The sequence below is a fragment of the Semicossyphus pulcher genome, unplaced genomic scaffold, assembly GCF_022749685.1.
Source record: "Semicossyphus pulcher isolate SPU_LCO1_2020_fin unplaced genomic scaffold, fSemPul1.0.p SCAF_14, whole genome shotgun sequence".
Classification (NCBI taxonomy): Eukaryota; Metazoa; Chordata; class Actinopteri; order Labriformes; family Labridae; genus Semicossyphus; species Semicossyphus pulcher.
Window position 1 is genome coordinate 23,956,723 of NW_027211648.1, and position 19,232 is coordinate 23,975,954.

General features: G+C 40.2%; 2 protein-coding genes across 2 annotated transcripts; one reads left to right on the plus strand and one right to left on the minus strand.

Annotated features, from left to right (window-relative positions):
- Positions 1–689: 689 nt before the first annotated feature.
- On the minus strand, positions 690–9,438 carry utp25 (UTP25 small subunit processor component). Its single transcript, XM_069662159.1, has 12 exons — positions 9,338–9,438; positions 8,398–8,437; positions 8,118–8,298; positions 7,790–8,032; positions 7,506–7,594; positions 6,999–7,409; positions 6,353–6,569; positions 6,060–6,262; positions 4,025–4,207; positions 3,605–3,714; positions 1,652–1,897; positions 690–1,435 (listed from the first exon to the last, which is right to left on the minus strand). Exons 1-12 carry the CDS (start codon positions 9,436–9,438, stop codon positions 1,180–1,182), a joined length of 2,280 nt encoding a protein of 759 aa, XP_069518260.1. The 3' UTR covers positions 690–1,179.
- Positions 9,439–16,835: 7,397 nt separating this feature from the next.
- Positions 16,836–19,232, plus strand: LOC138591711 (transmembrane protein 151B-like). Its single transcript, XM_069662381.1, has 2 exons — positions 16,836–16,913; positions 17,835–19,232. Exons 1-2 carry the CDS (start codon positions 16,836–16,838, stop codon positions 19,230–19,232), a joined length of 1,476 nt encoding a protein of 491 aa, XP_069518482.1.

A 19,232-nucleotide genomic window follows, 5' to 3' on the forward strand; every position in this document is an offset into this window, starting at 1 on the left:
TTTTTTGCGCGCTGCTTTTGCTTTGCAGAGCGCCTTGCACTTTCCACTCTGTGCATGACGCCCAACGTTTTCTCACTGTCCAATCGGATGAAAGGAGAGGCGGGCCTTCTGTCAGTAGACAATATAACGGTTAGGTCAATGACAGCTGATGATTTGGTGGTTGCCTTAACAACAGTAGAAAAGCCAGTGGCTTCCCTCCCTCGACAGTTAACTTTTTAGCCTTCAAGAGCACCTGGCATTCATCTGGAGTTTAACACCTTGCAACTGAGGTTGGTAAGATTTCAACTTACCATTCTGATACCTCCAGGTGATTCTGTCTAGTGTATAAGGCTGAATAACCAATCCTAGAGCAGCCATGTTTTGGCGTGACAGTGCAGTGTGGCCGCTTCCTCCACGCGGGATTGCACATGTGGGGGAGGGGATATGCAGTCACTCCAAATACCGTCAGCCCATCGGCTAAGGTCTTCTTTGAATGGCAAAACGGCTTGTTCGTTTCAGGAGGAAGGAGAGCCTCCGAAAAAATTTTAAATTAAAATATGTATGCAATTTTTAAAATGAAACAAACATTACCAACATGATTTAAAAACACATTAGAACAATAGAAAATTAATTGCATAGCTAAAATATGTCCACTTTAAAATTCCAACAATTAACCAGGAAAAGGCAACACCATTGAATAATTTGCAACAGTCTTATATTGGGTATGCTACAATACAAACTACAATATAAACTGACATTTGTATTGAAGTTTAGCACTTTCAGCAGAGCGAAAGCTACAAATATAAACTCCTATCCGACAATAGGGAAAATTATGAAAATAATGGAATACGAAATGTGCTACAGTACCGTGAAACAGAAAGCACACATTTTTTATGATTTCCTCACTTTGTTGTTTGATGTTTCTGGTCAGCTTCCAACTACAACACATGGATGAAAGCCTTTTTTCTGATGTCTGTAAGAGTGACTGTCCGAAAAGAAGTGAAAGTGTTCTTATCTGCAATCTAGCACGCTTTTCTGAAGTCCACCTCAGGTAGCCTGCGTGTTGCAATTCATCATCACAGACCTGCAATCAACATCTTCCCTAATACACTCAATTCAGGGTCCTCCTACTGTAATTATATACAGTAGATATCTACCATGGTTTCATTCTGTGGTCCCTCTTTTACCTGACCACTTTCATCAGGAGGCTTTATCTTCCCCTCCTGTAATAAAGAGGTGAACAGCCTTGTTTGAGTGCAGCATCTGTCCGGCTCGCTGGGCTCCGGTGATGGCGGCTAACTTGTGGGCATCGTAGCGAGAGTAGAGGGCAGTACAGGTCCAGCTGGCACCCTCGCCCTGATCACCCGCTGCCAGCATGTTACACACCTCGCTGTAGAAGTGGGGGAAGGAGGGCAATCCATAAAATATCAGGTTCTGGATCCCTTTGATGGTGTACCTACATGAAGAAGGCAGAGATCAGGGTTTGTGCGGGGCTCATAATAATTAATAGCACACAGAGGGAATTTAAAGGAGAGTTACAATATTTAAAAACCTCCACTGAGAGGCTTAGATGGTGATATACTATAAGCATCTGACATATAACATTAATGATAGTTAAGAGATAAAGACCTTTTTGTTCAGATAAAATGCATTTTTTTCCAGAAGAACTGACCTCTTGTAGAAATGGAAGCGCTCAGTGAAGAGCAGGAACTGTTTGTCCCCCTTCTGGAAGAAGTGTCTGGCTCGGGAAACCTCTGACTTACTGGAATACTCGCAGATGCTTGCAAAGTTTATCTCCTCTTTCTTCATGTAGTTGCGCAACCGAACGTAGTCGAAGTAAGAGGGGATGTAGATCAGAGTGTGGGACATAACTGAGTCCCTGTACTGAGGCAGCACTTTATCTAAAAAGAACTGAAACCTACAGGCGGGACGGGGAACAGTGGAAAGAAAACAGAAAAAAATGTGTTGGGATCAATAATGCATTTGTCTAGATCTCTGTTGCTTGTATTATAATCTGTTTTTAATTTAGACATTAATTCAATTAATGAATCTCATAAAAGGACATGAGACGAATGTTCTATTTATAAAAAATCAATTAGAGAAAAAAAGACCTCAAAAGAAAGAAAACAGTTCAGATTATAGGAGCAACAGATTTTTATAAACAGCTAAAAGGAAACATTACATATAAAGAAATGCAATAAACTATCCCTCCAGGATTTTGCAGGCTTTTCTGTGATTGTTGCGGCCTAAAATGTCTGATTTGGCAGCAGATTAAAAAAACAAAAATTGCAATGTTTTTTCAAGCTTTTTTTGTCTGTAACACATGACACTGTGAGCTCCAAACACTGTGATAAAGCCATCACTTCCAGTCAATTTCCATGTCAAGATGCCAATTAAAATGTCATCGCTATGGAATAGTAATTTTGCACTTCACGTGCCTATTTCAATGCTATTCACATGCCCAAAGAAGAATCTACAAATTATTTATTACATTTACGATGTTCTACTTGTTCTTTCGGCTGCTACACTCGTATAACAACTAGGGTTGTACCCAAATCAGATTTCTTTGAATCGAATCAGATTTGGCTGTTCAAAACAAAGATTTGACTTTTCGTTCATTTCCTTTTTTCATATAACATCATATAATAAAAACTGTGATGCAGACTCGCAGCGCTGAGAGGGGGAAAGCACTGGCACAGAGGGAGGGAGCAAGCGGGTGATCGCGGACTGAAGTGATGACGTGATATTAACTTTGTTTGATCATGAAGCCTGATGCTCCTCTACAGCTCTGTGTGAAATATATGAACTACACAGCAGACTGTGTTAACAGTGACAGACAGAAAGATCCACGTGATTAACGCAGATCCACTTTATTAAACGTCCGTCCTCCCGCGCTGAGTTATCATATGATGAACTGATCGCAGTTTACAGCACCTGCACACATGTGGTGACGCAGTTTATACTGTGTAGTAACTGTGCGCGGAAAAACGGACAGATACCAGACCTTATTGAGCCCGGTACAGAGCATGAGAAACACACAGATCTGTATATCTACTCGTCTCCTAACGTCTGTGGTTAAAAAGGAAAAAATAATCCTAATCATGATTTTTGTGATTACCATGGCAACGACTTAAGCTATGAAGCATACGGGTCAGCCCTAATAAGAACCACTGATAAGAGACAGCGATTACTATATCACTGTACAAACACTCTTTGAGATAGACACTGACTCACATTTGTAACAGAGCATCTGGTTGGCGGAAAGTTTTAAGGCACCAGGAAGTGGCTAATTGAACAGCTAAGAGTTTTCAACTTTCTGGAGGGACTGAATAAAGATACAAATGTAAAGAATAAGTTCAGGATGACGCACCAAGAGCATGTTTTTTCCATGGGAAAAGAAAAGGAGAAGGAGAGTGTAATCTCGAATCGGCTTAGACTGAGGGATGTGGCCTTATTAAAAAAAGTCCCACATTATTGTTAAACATTTAACTAACTATCCTGGTTAAAGGTTTTCAAACTGTGGAGGGAGATCAATGGAAACATGATATTTGAAATGGCAGGTTTAGAGCTGCCTTATTGTCTGGCTGTGATGGTAACACATTGTTCAACTATAAGAAGAGCTTACCGAGCATCATGGTCCATGAAGCTGTCAGAGGGGAACATCTGAAACACATGAGGCAGCTGAACCAGCACCTGGCTGATGGAACCGGTTTTTGGCATGTTCTTTGTGGCAATCTGGGAGAAAAAATACAGAGAATGACTTTTAAAAAACCTGCGTCATTAAATAGCAATTCAAAAACTTGAAATATTTGATTTAACTCTTTATTGGTAAAAACACAGCAGGATACAGCAGTTAATCAGGGCTGTCCTGAGATAATCCGCTGACCACAGCAAACAACTTACTGCTCTAACCACTGAAGATTAGCTCAAGCATGAGATCATTTCTGCCTCTTAGTAATGTGTTTAACCACATTGCAGTTTGCAGTTAATGTTCAGTCCTAGAGGCAGGTGAAATGTTAACTCTAAAGTGTATAAAGTAAAATACCTGTCCTCGGTAGTTGGCACAGTGCTTGGTGAGGATGTTGTTGATCTGTGGGTCCTGGATGGAGCTGAACACCAGAGTCTGCCGGTAATGTCTGGCCCAGTTGTTCAGGTTCCACATCCTCACTCTGGAGAAGTCCACTCCATGGGAGTCCAGTGGCTGCAGGTTCATGTGCTTCATCACATGCTGTAGAGAAGAGGATGTCATCTTAAGGCTGGGCTGAGACTATAGAAGGATTTAAATACTAACACATTTTAAAATTGTGGTGCATCAGGCACATAAGGAAAAAACTACGAATGCCGATAACAATAATTTTTCAGGCGTCAATGAGTCTGTGAGCTGTTCATTAAAGAGTCCAGTGTGTAGGTGAGTTTTCGGCTGAAATAGAATACCGTATTGGTCCTTGAAATACATCTGAAAAAGTGGGATCGTCTTGTATTCGGGGTCGAGACATCTAAAGGCCAATATACGTTCACAACAGTAGATCAAAAATTGTGTCACAGAGTTTAATGTCTGAAGAAGACAGTCTTATAATTAACAGTCAGAGAAAATTGTACCTTGGTCCTCAAAGCAACCTTTTCCAAGAGATTGACAGGCGAGTGTGCAAGTATGTTACTGAAAATCGGAAGAAAACGAGCTAAACATACTTGTTAATGAGATGGATGGCCTAATAACTAATAGACTACAGGTTATTTTAATTCTTACAGTATTTATGTAAAATAAGTGCTTCATTTACCCATGCGATTTGGCTGATGGAAAATGGGTCACTAACTGGGCAACACTTTTTTTTTTTTCAGCGAAAGTCGCCACAGACACCCAGTCTGTCAAACTGCAAATGCAAAAGCTTTCATCAGAGGGCCATTGGCTCAATCAACATAGTGTTACCTCATTCGGCGATAGATAGAGACTTAACAGACATTTATTTACATGAAAATCTTCGAGATTATTACTTTAATCTAAAAGATATTGAAGTCTTGGTTGTTAATTAAAAGGTGCTAAAAAACAACAACCTACCTTGTTTTCTTCAGTGTGTTTGTATTATCATTATTTTCAGATATTTATTTTTCTTTATAAAAACAAGATTTGGTCTCAAAAAAGCATTTTCAAAAAAAAAACTCTAAAAACGGGGGGTCGTCTTATAATCAGGGTCGTCTTATATTCCGACCAATGTGTTATAATATTCACAAATGTATTTTCATTTGTATATATTCACCTAAAAATAACAAAATACGTTTTTGTGACCTTATTATGAGCTCTTTTAGATTTACAAAAGGTAGAGGGGTTTAACTTGTGTCATTGGATGCTTTTAAGGTGATCTTAAATAACTTACAGACACATCTGGCTGTAGATGTTCTGCTTAGGATCATATATTTATGATTGTGGTTGTTTGCCTGGTTTCATTTGTTATTTCATTCGTTTTTTACCGATTATAGTCACATATTCTGTGTTATGTTTGTATTTATGGCTGCTCATTGTTTGTCAGAAAATTTGTTCATGTGCTGCTGCCTGTCTTGGCCAGAACACTCTTGAAAATGAGATTTTAATCTCAAGAGCGTTTTTTCCTGGTTAAATAAAGCTTAATGTCCATGCAGTTCACCACTTTGCACTGCCATGTTTTTACAATAGACATAAACAGAGACACGCTGGCTCTAGAGCTGGCCTTCAGCCTTTTTCTAAGAGTTTTGCACCACCTTGGATTATCCTTTTTCCTTTGAAGTGGGGGATGAGGAGAGCTGCTATTAGTTGGTTGCAACCTAGAACCTCACAGCTAGATCCCCCTAAATCAAACACACAGCTCCTTTAAGAATGGACCTTTAAACCCCTCGCATTAGCAGTTAATCTGACCAGATTTTTCCTCTTAATATGGGGAAGTGATTCAAGACCTAACTAGAATCTCTAACATGTTGTGATTTTAATCATTCTACATTAAACATTTATTAAACAGCAGATGGCGCCACATTCTTTCCCGCAAGACAGAGCATAATGCCAGATGCCATCACTCAGTCGGATGTCATGTTGAACAGGTGTGTGTTCTTACCAGTACGTGTTCCCAGTTCTGCATGAGGAAGACATCAGCCTGGTCCACCACCAGCAGCTCGATCGAAGAGAGGAAGTCAAAGTCTCTCTTACTTTCTCCTTCTGCTCCCAGCACTGTACGGAGGCCCAGTGGTGACGCAATGATGATGTCTGATGAATAAAAGGGGGAGTAGAGACGCACGCTGCTTCTCACGATGGAGAGGCCTAATGAGGAGATGAGACAGGAACAAGGCGTCAGACAGAAAAACTTTAGTAGGTCATCATAAAATTGTTTGACTTCTGTTTAAACTGTACCTATCCTGAAGTGATCGTCCACGTTGCCTGAGAAGATGGCGCGATAGTCGTCTGGTCTCTGCAGATTGGACGGCTTGTCTTCTGCATCCTCTCCAAACTCTTCTTTAAACCTCTTCTTGTTGCTGACCACGATCTTCTTGCCTTTGGTTTCCAGCAGGCTGATGAGCGTCTGGACGACTCTTAGAGCTCCGCCTCGGAACGGAACCAGAATCAGGACCTGACACAAACATAGGGTCAGGGTTGATGATTGCAAATAGCATTGATGATACTGCTGCTGCTGTTAACTTACCCTCAGATTTATACATTTCATATATAAAATCCAATTCTTAATTGTTAAACAAATACACAACCAGCAATGCATCTGATGCAAAGGACCCTTGTAAAGAAGTATGTACAAGTACATATTTACAGCAAATAAAATACATGTAAGTGTGATCAAGCCGGCTAACTGCTGGTCAGACTGCTGTACACACAGGCTGGGGACAAAATAAATGAAAAACCAAACATTAAAATCTATCAGTAACGGAATGAGAAAGTAAGGTAATGGGGAACTCAAAAATATGCAGTTTAGTAAATGCTGAGGAATTTTAGAAATGTTAAATGTTAAATTGTTGAAAAGTAAAAAATAACTTATCCAGAACTTTACCTTTGGCCGGGTCAATCCTTGATCTCTGGGTTCGTCTTGTGGTTCAGCTCCTGCTTTAGGCTGAGTTTTCTGCTCTCGTAACTGTGCGTTGTGAGACAGAACCTGGGAGTTGGCCTTCAGTATGTGGTTAAGCACATGTAGGCAGTATGCACTGCACACCTGTGGGCCCTGGTTCAGAGGACAGGTCTCTGGATAGTAAAGGTCCTTGTAGGAACCCATAAGAGCTAGCAGCTCAAGCTGCATTGAGCTGATGTCCTCAGCTACCCCTTTAGGGTTAGAAGGTTGGTTCAGATTCTTCCAGCTGGTCTCCAAAAGTTTGTGGAAAACTGGGAGATTTGTGTCCTTCTGTGTGCCAATGGATCCAAATTTCTCCAGGGGATTGGTACAAAGGAATGTGCCTAATTTTGGCCACTAAATGTGGAGAAAAGATAGTAAAGCACATGATCTGTAACTACAATTTGTTCCAATAAAAAAACCTTAAATTCTATAAAACTGTGCAGTTAATACCGTGATCTGAGCCTTGGCTTTGCCACCAGATGTTATCTTCTGCACATCTTCTTCACCTAGTTCTGTGTCCAAATGATGTAAAAACACATCTGCATGTACAGAAAAAACAGTCAACTAAATATAACCTTATTTCTCAAGTTAGCCGTTAATAAGAGACGACTTATTTTTGAAAAAAACAAAAACAAAGAGAATCTCTTAAATGTTACTAGATAAGGTACTAAAGTTGATATAGTTGCCAAAACTATCATAAAAATTGTACTACATTTTCTTTGCTAGTTTCTGACCTTTGCTGTCTTCATGCTCTGCAGTGCTTTCAGTTTCCTCTTCTCCTGCTTCATCCATGAAGTTGGTCTCCAGACAGAACTGGGCCTCATGCTCCTTGTCTTCAAACTCGTCACCTCCTGCCTCCACTGTCGCTGCCAGCTCCTCCCCTTCTACTGCTTCAGTTAAAGCCTCATCTGCATCCTCAGGTTCTTCCTCTCCCACTTCCTCTTCTTCACTCTCTTCACCAACTCCATCACTGTCCCCTACAATAAAGAGCAACACAACATTCAGTCAACTGTGAAAGGTTAATTTATACTGTCCTTGGTGTGCCGGACACAAGTACGTCACCTTCTTCGAGAAGCTCATCTTCGTCCTCTTCATCGTCACTGCTCTCCTCTTCACTCTGGTCATTGTTGGTCGGTTGGCTGAGGGTTGAAAGAAGTTTCTGATAGGCTGTTTTCTGCTCTGGTTCCTCTTCCTCTTCCTCCAGCTCATCAGGCTCAACGTCAGAGTGTTCCGGGCTTGCTAGCTGTTCAAACATGTAATTATAGTGTTGGTATATTACTAAAAGTTTGAAGTAAATCAGTGATTGGTTTGTCCAGATTTTTTTTTTTTCAGTTCTACTCACCAGTTCCACTATTTCAGTTCTCTCAGGAGCCTCACTGACTCTGTCAAAGACACATACATGTACTCAATGTAGCTATTTAGACAACAAGCATATTTTGTAAGGCCACAAACTAATTACCAAAAGTCTTGGGGTTTTTCTTATTGCTCTATTTTGTGCCTTTTCTGTCCTCTCTCCTCCCTCCACCTGCTTGTAACCCAGAAATTGATACTGCATGCCATCTTAAGGGATTTTTTAATTCCTGCAAATGCATCTTAAGGAATCAGAACAAAGTAGTTTTACATGAGGAATTTCTCTTGGTGTTTAGGTGCAATGTAATGAATAAGTGCAAGACAATGAATTACAAGGAACCACAAAGCTATTGAACAGCTGAATTACTACTGTCAATGGTCTTAAATAAAAAAGTACATACACAATGTACATAGAAATAAAAAATGTAACAAACAATATTAAATGTAAAGAAATATACAGGTGGGAGGAGGCTTGTTGGTTTATGATTATCTGACAAAGATCATCATAAAATGCAGTGCTAGGCTATAACAAAATCATGGACAGATAATGCAGTTTTGCCAATGACACATATCTTTCACATTTTTTAAATATTGTAACTTTAAAATAACGGCTCTGAAGCAGGGATGTCTCATTTTGTTAAATGCCTTTAGCATGGATGTGTTGGTTAAATTTTACAATAAGGGTAAAGATTAGAGTCATGTATTAGTTCAAATAACTTTGAACAGAATATATCCGGTATGTCTTAGGTTTTAGTGACCTGACTCATGTAAAATATATCAGTTTTATACGAAAAATACCATAGCTAACAGAGGGCTGCCCACTGTATCTGGCTTAACACCCCAGTTTCCAGAAAGTAACAAAGCTAGTTAGCTAACTTAAATGTGGCTTAATTCTTCCTTTAAAATAGACCGGACTGTGTTGTGTCGCTTACACATCATGGAATGGATGCTCCTCTCCAAACTCCTTCAAGTGTTTCTTCTGTTTTTTGGATAAATTGGTGAATAGCTGCTTATTCTGCCTTCTTTTACCCATGTTGACACTGTGCTGCACGTGTGGCGCTCCAGCTTCTTCTTCGGGGGTTGTTGTGAATCAATAGCAGTAGTACCACCGCCTACAGGTTCAGAGTGGAACTACAGGTTTCCAGTTTTCAGGCTTTCGCATGAAGAAAGTGATTTGCATATATGAAGTTAAGAGTCTGGAGGAAATGTTTTTGGAACTATGATTCGATAATATTACTAAGTAGGTCCTTTAAACTAGATATGTTTATGTTTACAGATGTATTTATTTATTTGTAGGCCTATATGTACATACTAGATTAAAAAAAATAATAATTATTTGATATTTTATTGGGTATAAAAAATGTATTATACAATACATTTATGCCTATGAATGAATTACTACATACAGTAATTAATTTCCACATAAATAATGGAATTTCAAAAATGTATTATGAATACAGACTTTTTTTATCAGGATTTAAAAGAGCGTTCTTTTCTCGTTAGCATGTCCATTTGCATTTCTTTATCCTTTAAGTTACTCAATTTGCTTAGTGATTTAACTCCTCCTATTTACACATTAATAGATGAATTTCTTATCAATTTTAAAAGCCTGTTTTTATTGTTCAATTACTTACTAATAAACATACTTATTATTATCATCATAATGACACTTATGGTCCTCCGTGTGATTACATAATATAGACTGTGAATACTGTAGTAAAAGCTGGTAAATTTTCTAAAGTGAATACAAACACATTTGTGGACATTTAATGTAAAGATGTCCTGTTGGTTTCTTTGAGCAGCATATACATATAATACAAAAAAATGATAAATACATTTCCTAAACATAACTATAATTATATTTATAAAGGCCATTAAAAAGTTAGTTAGTAAAGAGTTAGTTTACCATAGTTCTTTAATATCATATTTACAGCAGGTTGGTAAATCTTCATGTCAGGAAAGAGGGATAATAAAGTGCACTTGTGGTTATCTGTAATGGTAATTATTAGTCATTGCTTGCATAATAGAGCACATTTTGTCTGTGTATCTGTTGAAGACTAGACACAGGTCTGTAGCCTATCTGCTGTTTGAACCTTGATCAATAATTGAACATGGTAATATCAATTTACTGTTTGCCTGTTTTAGCTGTTACCATGGCAGAAGCTCATCTATTATTAACAATATTGGTGTCTTGTTTTTCTTACTCGGGGTATTTTCAGCTCATTTTGACGGGTCAATGGGGATATTATTGTTTGATAATTGCACACTACGATGGCTTAGGCTGAAAGAGCATATTTGGCTTTTCTGAATGGGATAGGAAACATGTGAGACATTCTTGTATGTCAATGGAGGGGCCAAAAGCGAAACAGGAGAGAGAAAAGGCTGGTAAGACAGTTCGGTTCAGAGTAGCATCTGCCAACAGCGGCCGGGTGTTGGCGGAGGTGTTCAAGGATGAAGCAGCCTGGAGCGCCTCAGTGTCAGACTCAGTGGACTCTGACTGCACCAGCAGCCCAGAGGCAGAACAGGGGAGCTCACCACATGCCAGTGAGGCCAACAGTCACCTGAATGGTCTTGTGGTGGAAACTGCTAAGGAGGAGAACGGCTGTGAACCTGATGACCTGCTTCTGTACGCCAGTGCCAAGAGAGAGATGGTCTTCAGCAACAAGCGGATCAATATCTGCAGCAAGAACGGGACCATACGAGGAGTGAGGAACAAAGTGAGCGCAGGCCAAGTTCTCTTCAACAACCTCTCCAACATGTACTCAGTAAGTCGTTCTGCCTTTTGTTCAGCAGAGTTTCTACATTCAGTTGTAGTAAAGAGTTTTTAACTGCTTATGAAACAGAATAAAATGAATACTGATGCGTCTGTATGACATCCAAAAGTAAACCAGACCATCAGGAAGAAGATTGGCTATTGCTATATATTCATTTTTAATGCCTGCTGCCACCAGGTCAGTGTCAGGCAAAACAATTCACAGCACGCAGACTGGAAGTGCTTTTGTTTGCAACTTCCATGGAAAAGATTAACTGTGAGTGAAACGTTTGACAGTAAAAAAAAAACAGGATAACAACTTTGCCCACAGGTTCTGTCCAATGCTAAACTTTCTAAACTGGTATTGTGGCCTAATAATCCTGATGGTGGCGCTACAGCAAACATAGAAACTGTAAAAACTAAGAATTCAGTACCAATCAGTCCTATGTGCTACCACTCACTCACGCACCTTTAGTTGAAAATAGTTCAACTTTTGGAACACCGCTACGCTCGTCAATGTCACTTCTCCCTCACCGACCAATCAAAATCAAGAAAGGGCGGGACCTCTGATATCAACTTTGTCAACAACAATGGCGGAGGAGAAACTAATCTTGGTGGTCAATGACATCCATACCCATTTTTTCAAGGGTATAATTTCCAGGTGTAGAGCTAGTGCTAATGCCAGGACATGATTTCTTTCCATAGTTTTTATGTTTTCTTTGGAAAAGCAACGAATAAAAGCAAACATTAAGCACAGAGCGAGTTAAACAGACTTAGGGCCCGATCAGACAGAGCACGTTTTGCAGGCTGTCTACGGACAGAAGGCCCGCCTCTTCTTTCATTCGATTGGACCATGAGAAAAAACGCCCATGACGTCGGGCGCTTTTCTGCTTTGAGTTTTTTTAACTCGAGGCCTTCAGAGCGTTTCCTCAAAAACGCGAGGCACACAGAGCATACAAATGCGAGGCGCACTGCAACGTAAAAGCAGTGCGCAAAAAGCATCCCTCTCATTGAAAACAATGACAAAAATTGCTGGGCCCTTGTAGGTCACTACCAAAGGAAGCAGAAGTGCCGTGAGAAAACTTTGGTAACCTAGCAACAATAAGCATTCTGAAACAGTGGGAGCTGCCTGAGCAAAAAAACGCTGATAGTGGACACAGGCCCTTAAACATCTGTGTCTCACTTATGGATGGATTATTCTCTTTAAAAATGAATTACAGACATCTCTAAGTTATCAAGATGACATGCACAAAGCATGGACAGCTCTTATTAAAAACCCGATGGTTGCCAAATTCTCAGAGTGAAACTCATGGTGTCAAAGGTTTCTATTTCAAGGCGTGTGTGATGCAAAATGAGCATCTTATACCTACTAGACATTGTGTTGGGTGACTTGTAGACACATGTCGTCTACATTTAACGATAAATATGGTCTGGACAGGTCTGCTGATGTCTCACCCCTTTTTCTGTTTCATAATATTCCTCCTCCTGTCCCTTCTTCTTCTTCATCCCCAAACTCCGAAACTCACTCCTGTGCAGCAGCTTTAATCACAGGTTGTTTCTATTACCAGATTGTTGCATAAATAGTGTTGACCTTGTGAGGTGCTTGTTGAAGCCTAACCTTTGTTCTCTTTTCCTTGAAGGGTTCGCTGCGTCATCAGAAGAGGAGACCCTGGGAAAAGGAGTGAATAGTTTGGAAGAAGCAGTTTCACACAATGTGAATCACCAGGATGAGATCATCTTGCAGGGTGATCCACACCAGGACTCCTCACTTCATTGACAAGTATCTGTTTGACACTTTCTCATAAATGACTTCATTTTACATCTTTCAAAGGACAGCAAGCCTGACACAATCACAGTTATAAAGGCTGTTCAGGTTCTTCAGATGTATCTCCCTGTAAAGGATGTAGTAACTCATTATGATGTGGTTGTGAGAACTTCTATATCTTTTAGGTTCATACATTATCAAATGTTTAAAACCTCTCATGTTAACCATTCTTAGATACTGTATGTGTAAAAAAAAATCCCATACAAACATAAAGTAAGCATGCTTGTCTCACTGAAACCATTTTGTATTTTTTTTTTAAAGACATTGTAAGTATGAATGTGCCCAGAATTTCACATGTTTTTGATATTTGGTGGAGTCTGGTTTATTGCATATTGTTAAATTATTTGAACATGTACGTTTTTCTAAGCTTTTTTTAAATGATGATGATGATTGGTTGTGCTTCGTATTACCCATAATTCCGTGCAGCAAACATATTAACTTCCCGTTGTTTTAAGAGGTATAAACTTTCCTCTCATTGTTCTATTGCAGTAGATTTTATGTTTGGTTCACTGGTTTTCTTGTAACAGATACTCCCTAGTTTGCTTCCAACAATTTGAAACATTTTACATACTGTGTAAACCACTTTTTCATTATTTATGCAACTGTTGGTATTGAGATTTCATTTAAACAACTGTAAATCAGCATTGCAAATACTGGAGTTTGTTGGCTTCATTATTTATTGCTATTGCTATTGCTATTTATTGATAACACATATGCATACACACTATGTAGAACACTGCAATCATGTTGTTTATATCTAATGTAAACAGTTAAACTTTTTCTTAAAATATCTGTTATGATAAAAAGGAGAACACTTCCTAGAACTTTATTTTGTGTTGGAAATGTTTCATAAGGCTTTATTTAGACCTTTAGACGCGGTTGTAAATCCGGGCTGCTGACAATGAAGTATGATTTTATAATTATAGTAAATTAACAATGATGAAAAGTAACCCAACTCATTTTTTCTAATAGTAAAGTAGATTTGAGGTACTTCTACTTTACTAAATATTTTCTTTTTATGCTACTTTTACTGAACTCCTATTTAACAGGCTGTCCAAAGACAGACTTAACCAAAAGGCTCAGGCCAGTCAGATGGCACTGAAACTACAGGGATCAAGCAAAACCTGTAGCTGTATTTAGATGTTCTCTATGGAGGCCCAAAGCCGACATGCATCCATACATTTTATTTAGTCCATTTTAAATATTTTTGATTCACTTGCACCACAATAACATTAGATGATCATAATTTGTATCCCCAGAGCACAAAACAAACATAGAAATAGGCTTAACTGACCTCATTAGTGTAAGCAATGGCAGCATGGCATGTTCTGGTCTGTAATATCGCAGTGACCAGCCTGTTGTTTTGTTTTCTAGATCGCCTGAAAATGATCCTGTTATCACAAGAAAACAACCTTTCGATTAATTACTCGTTATCACGGGAAATGGAGTGATTAAAATGTATGGATGCATGTTCGCTTACGGCTTCTGTAGCACTCTGAGTATGACCCATAGACTGTATAAAAAGATGGACGACATTACAGCTCCCTAAAAGTGAAGCCAAAACATTTTGCTGACTGGCTGCAGTATAGGTCATAAAGCCCGCCTCCTCCATGTTAACAAGTGGGACATGAGTCAGACTATAAAATCAAAATACACAACAAATTCATTTTTTCTCAAACCTGGTTTCTGTCACTATAGTAAGTTATTATCATGCTGATTTACGTCCAAGTGTTAATTTTTTTGACAAGTTTATTTTTCATTAGTTATTTGATGCTGTCATCCTTTTGACAGCTCTGTTGACAAATACGGCTCTGCAGCCGATCGGTTCCAGATTAGCGGAGTAGAGGAGGAATGGTGAGAGGAGCCGTAACTAAAACAATCACTACAGTCATTGAGGTTGCCATACCTGTGAACGTTAACCTCAGACCACCACAGAGGTGCGGGATCCTTGCTGTTTTTCGGTAAGTTAAGTGTGTGTTTTGGTTAGTGGAAGTGGCTACGGCGACGTCACCCGCCGATCTCTACTGCGCAGACTCTGGCTCCAAACGACTCCCTTTTTGTCGGGCTTTGCTGCCTCAACAGATTAAGATTTCTCTCCTGTGTCTTGGTTGCAGGCTGCTGGTCTGACAGACGACTGTCGCTCAAAAGCCCAGTGCCTTTCACTGTTGTTTACTCCCAACTCTGAAGGCTTGTTGTGACAGAATTGCAACTGCATGGTCTTCAAACTCTGCAGGCTTCTTTTCCGGATGGAGGATATGGAGTCAAATAAAGGTCCAAAAGATTTTGAGCTCACAAAATAATGTTCACAAATAATTTCACAGCCCGCACTTGTATTTCACATTTTGTATGTGAAAATCTAAATTTCTGAATGGGAAAAAAAAATTTGTCCTCACACATTTAAATTTGTGAATTTTTTTCTACACCTACAAAACCTTTTTACACATTGCAAATCTTATCTGCGAGCACAAAATATTTATACACCTGCAAAACTTATTTACAAATTCACAAACTTGAATGTGTGTTTTTTTATACAGAAATGTACTTTTTTTTCACATGAACACAAAACGTGAAATACAACTGTGAGTTGTGAAATTATTTGTGAACATTGCAAGCTCGAAATCTTTTTGATCTTTGTTTGACTCCATAGAAGGACTCCAATACCCAGATTTCAGAAGCTAAGGATGACTATGTTTTTTATCCATTTTCTACATTTACATTTACAGTATGTATTGTATTTATTTTTAATTATATTTTGGTTTACTTCCTTTATGACTCTATTACTTGTCCTATATAGCGAACTACATCCTTGTTCTTTTTTTTTTACAGCATAATAGCAGGTATTCTATCTTGTAAGGACAAAAAAAAAATCCACCCCTAAGTTTAGATGGTAGCATCTCAGCTAACATTGAATTCGTATGCTAACTGCTAAATATCAAAGCATTTTGAAACTCATCATTCAGTGCAGATTCACTTGAATATTTCAGATGGCACGGCTTCTGCTTCCTCTTGTGATTCTGAATCAGATAACTTAAACATAAAGATGTTTGGCCAAATGCCACATGAGTCTTTGCTGTTCAGATGAGCCAGGCAGGTGTCAATCAAAATGTCATTGGACACGCACACATAGTCATGAGAAATGGCCTAAAGAGCAAAAAAAATCAGTTTTTTGAATTACGTTTTCTAATAGTAATGAACATTTATTCTCATATAGGCTATATGTAAATGACACTGTTTATTGACCACCTGTTGTAACCTGGTCAGCTGTAATCTTAACGTTGTGATCATGGCAAAATAGCCGACGACATTTGTGAATCATTGTCCTTAGAAGAACTGCACACTTTACGGCTGAGTTTAAGGGTGGACTTTCCCTTTAACGGACTGATTCATGCAGCTCCATCTCACCGTACACCTGCCTCAGTCAGCACCGCGGACAGAGACGCACACAGCTCTCTATGGACCGTTAACGGCGCCGTTACCGCCAGCTCACACTGATAACAAAACAGCGGGCTCTGAGGGGCAGAGCATGCTCTTTTTGTAATGACTACCAGCTAATAATCTACCATCATGTTACTGCGGCACTGACTGCTTCACCGTAGACGGCAGGATGCGGGCTTCCCAATAAACACCCACCCGCTCTTTTATTTTCAGCCACCGGAAAGATCCCTTTAACATGCCTCCGTCGACTCGTCTCGGGGTTTTCTCAGCGTGGAGTGGCTCTAAATGAGAACAGATGTAATGCACGCCTGATAAGTATCTCGTCTTGCTTGAGGGACTCTGCAGAGCAAGGTAGTGAAATCTCTTCCTCTTCCTACTCCACGCCCTGTCATTATTATCAGTAGCTGCCCAGGCAACCATGTCCCCCCCAGCATCGGCTGCGACAGCGAGTGAAAGCAGTACGACCACCGTTTTTGAGGAGGACACCAGAGAGGAGGTAATATTTTCTAACATCCCTCATAGGAGCGAATGCATTTTGTCTCCTGATGTTTTTGTTGGATCTTGGCGCAGGGCTCTCATGGATCCATGTGCACAATGTAACACACTGCAGGTGATCTTATTTACCAGGGATTCGGTCTTACAAATAAGCTCCTTGGTTACAGCTGCACATAGGAGTATTTCTAGGATGTTGCAGCCTACATTAATAATTTCTGAGTACAGTAGTTGGACATGATTGTTAATATCACCATCTTTACCTGCCTTCCATCTATCATCTGCTGTAGTGGGCCAGTAGCTCTGATTTTATCTTCAGCTCTCTCCAGCACTTAACTATAAAATGGCATGAAAGAACTCTCTTGTTATCCTCTGTTTGCACACTGATTGTCTGGGAACCAAAGGGAATATCTAATGTAAGGCTGTTACTATTATGGTTGCATGACCTGCTCATACAATTTCAGTCCAAATCTGTATAAAATCCGTAGTGTGCAAGATGTTGTAGTTGTAGTGATCAGTCAGATTCAGGAAAGGGTTTATTTCCCACTAGGTACTTAAACAAGGAATTTGTCTTGATGTTTGGTGCATAAAAATAAAAAATAAAAATAGAATAAAAACTGTAAAAAGCAAATAAACAGCAGTACTATTTCTGTCAATATACTTTATATAACAACATAAACAGTAGATAATAGAATATTTAAAAAAAATGTATAAAATATTTTTTAAAGAGCTGAACGGATTGTGCAGGAATGTGCCAGATCTGACACACAAAGTATGCAAAAAATGTATAATTTGAAATACAGAGAGACTCAATCGTCAGTGATCCACAATGCAACATGCAATATGACATCTTAGCTGATAAATTATAAGATAACACTTTTAACACTTCCTCTTTTGTTTTGTTTTTTTCCCCTTGACTTATCAGCAGAGACCTCTGAAGCAATCTCTGAGCAAGTCGCTGTGCCGGGAGAGTTTTTGGAAATGCCTGCTCCTGTCCATTCTCATGTATGGCTGCATGGGAGCCATGGTTTGGTGTCATGTCACCAAGGTGACCCGCTTCACCTTTGACAGGAAATCCATGATGTACCATGACAGCCCCTGCTCTGATGGCTATATCTACATCCCTCTGGCCTTACTGGGCATGCTCTACTTGGTCTATCTGGTGGAATGCTGGCACTGTCATGTAAAGAATGAGCTGCAGCACAAAGTGGATGTGGAGGGCATCTACGAGCGCATCCAAAGAATGCAGCAAGCCAAACCCTGCATATGGTGGAAGGCCATCAGCTATCACTATGTCCGCCGAACACGACAAGTCACACGCTACCGCAATGGAGACGCTTACACAAGTACCCAGGTTTACCATGAACGTGTCAACACCCATGTGGCAGAGGCTGAATTTGACTACAGTCACTGTGGGGTGAAAGATGTTTCAAAGCAGCTGCTGGGCTTGGAGAAGTCTGCGCTCACAAAGATGCGTTTCACTAAGTGCTTCAGTTTTGCCAACGTAGAGTCTGAGAATTCCTACCTGACACAAAGAGCCAGGTTCTTCACTGACAATGAGGGCCTTGATGACTACATGGAAGCCAGAGAGGGCATGCACCTGAAGAATATAGACCTGAAGGAGTATGTCATGGTGATGTCCGACCCAGAGCGCTACCCTTGGTATCTGTCGCACTATGTCTTCTGGTTTGCCTCATTCCTCACCTTCTCCTGGCCTCTCAGAGTCTTCACAGAGTATCACACTACATACGTCCACTACCGTGTTGAGAAGCTCTTTGGGCATGATTACCTCCCTGTGACCCCATGTGAAGATCGGCCATATTGGCGTCGTATCCCTCGTGTTAACACCATTGACAGTACAGAACTGGAATGGCATATTCGGTCCAACCAGCAGCTGGTGCCCAGTTATTCTGAGGCTGGCCTGATGGACCTGGCCCAGTGCCCGTCCAGTTTCAGTGGGATACGTCAGAATTGTGAGCGCTGCCACAGAGCCATCAGCTGCTCCTCAGTGTTCTCCAGGAGTGCCCTCAGCATCTGTACTGGCGCCAGCTCCCGCATCCCCTTCAGTGGCAGTCGCTTCTCCTTGGCTCGGCGCTACGGCTCCCAGCGCAGCTTTTTCTGGAGGAGTGGCAGCTTGGATGACCAGGAGAGTCCCAGCGAAAACACACGCTGCCTATCAGAGCGCCTCACCACAGATGAAGAGGAACCCCCAGACTATGAAGACGCGCTTTGCTACCCGGTGCTCATTGTCCACTGCAGCGAGAATTGCCACAACCACAGATCGTTCCACAGAAATGGCTCCTGTGTGGAGACTTCCTTATGA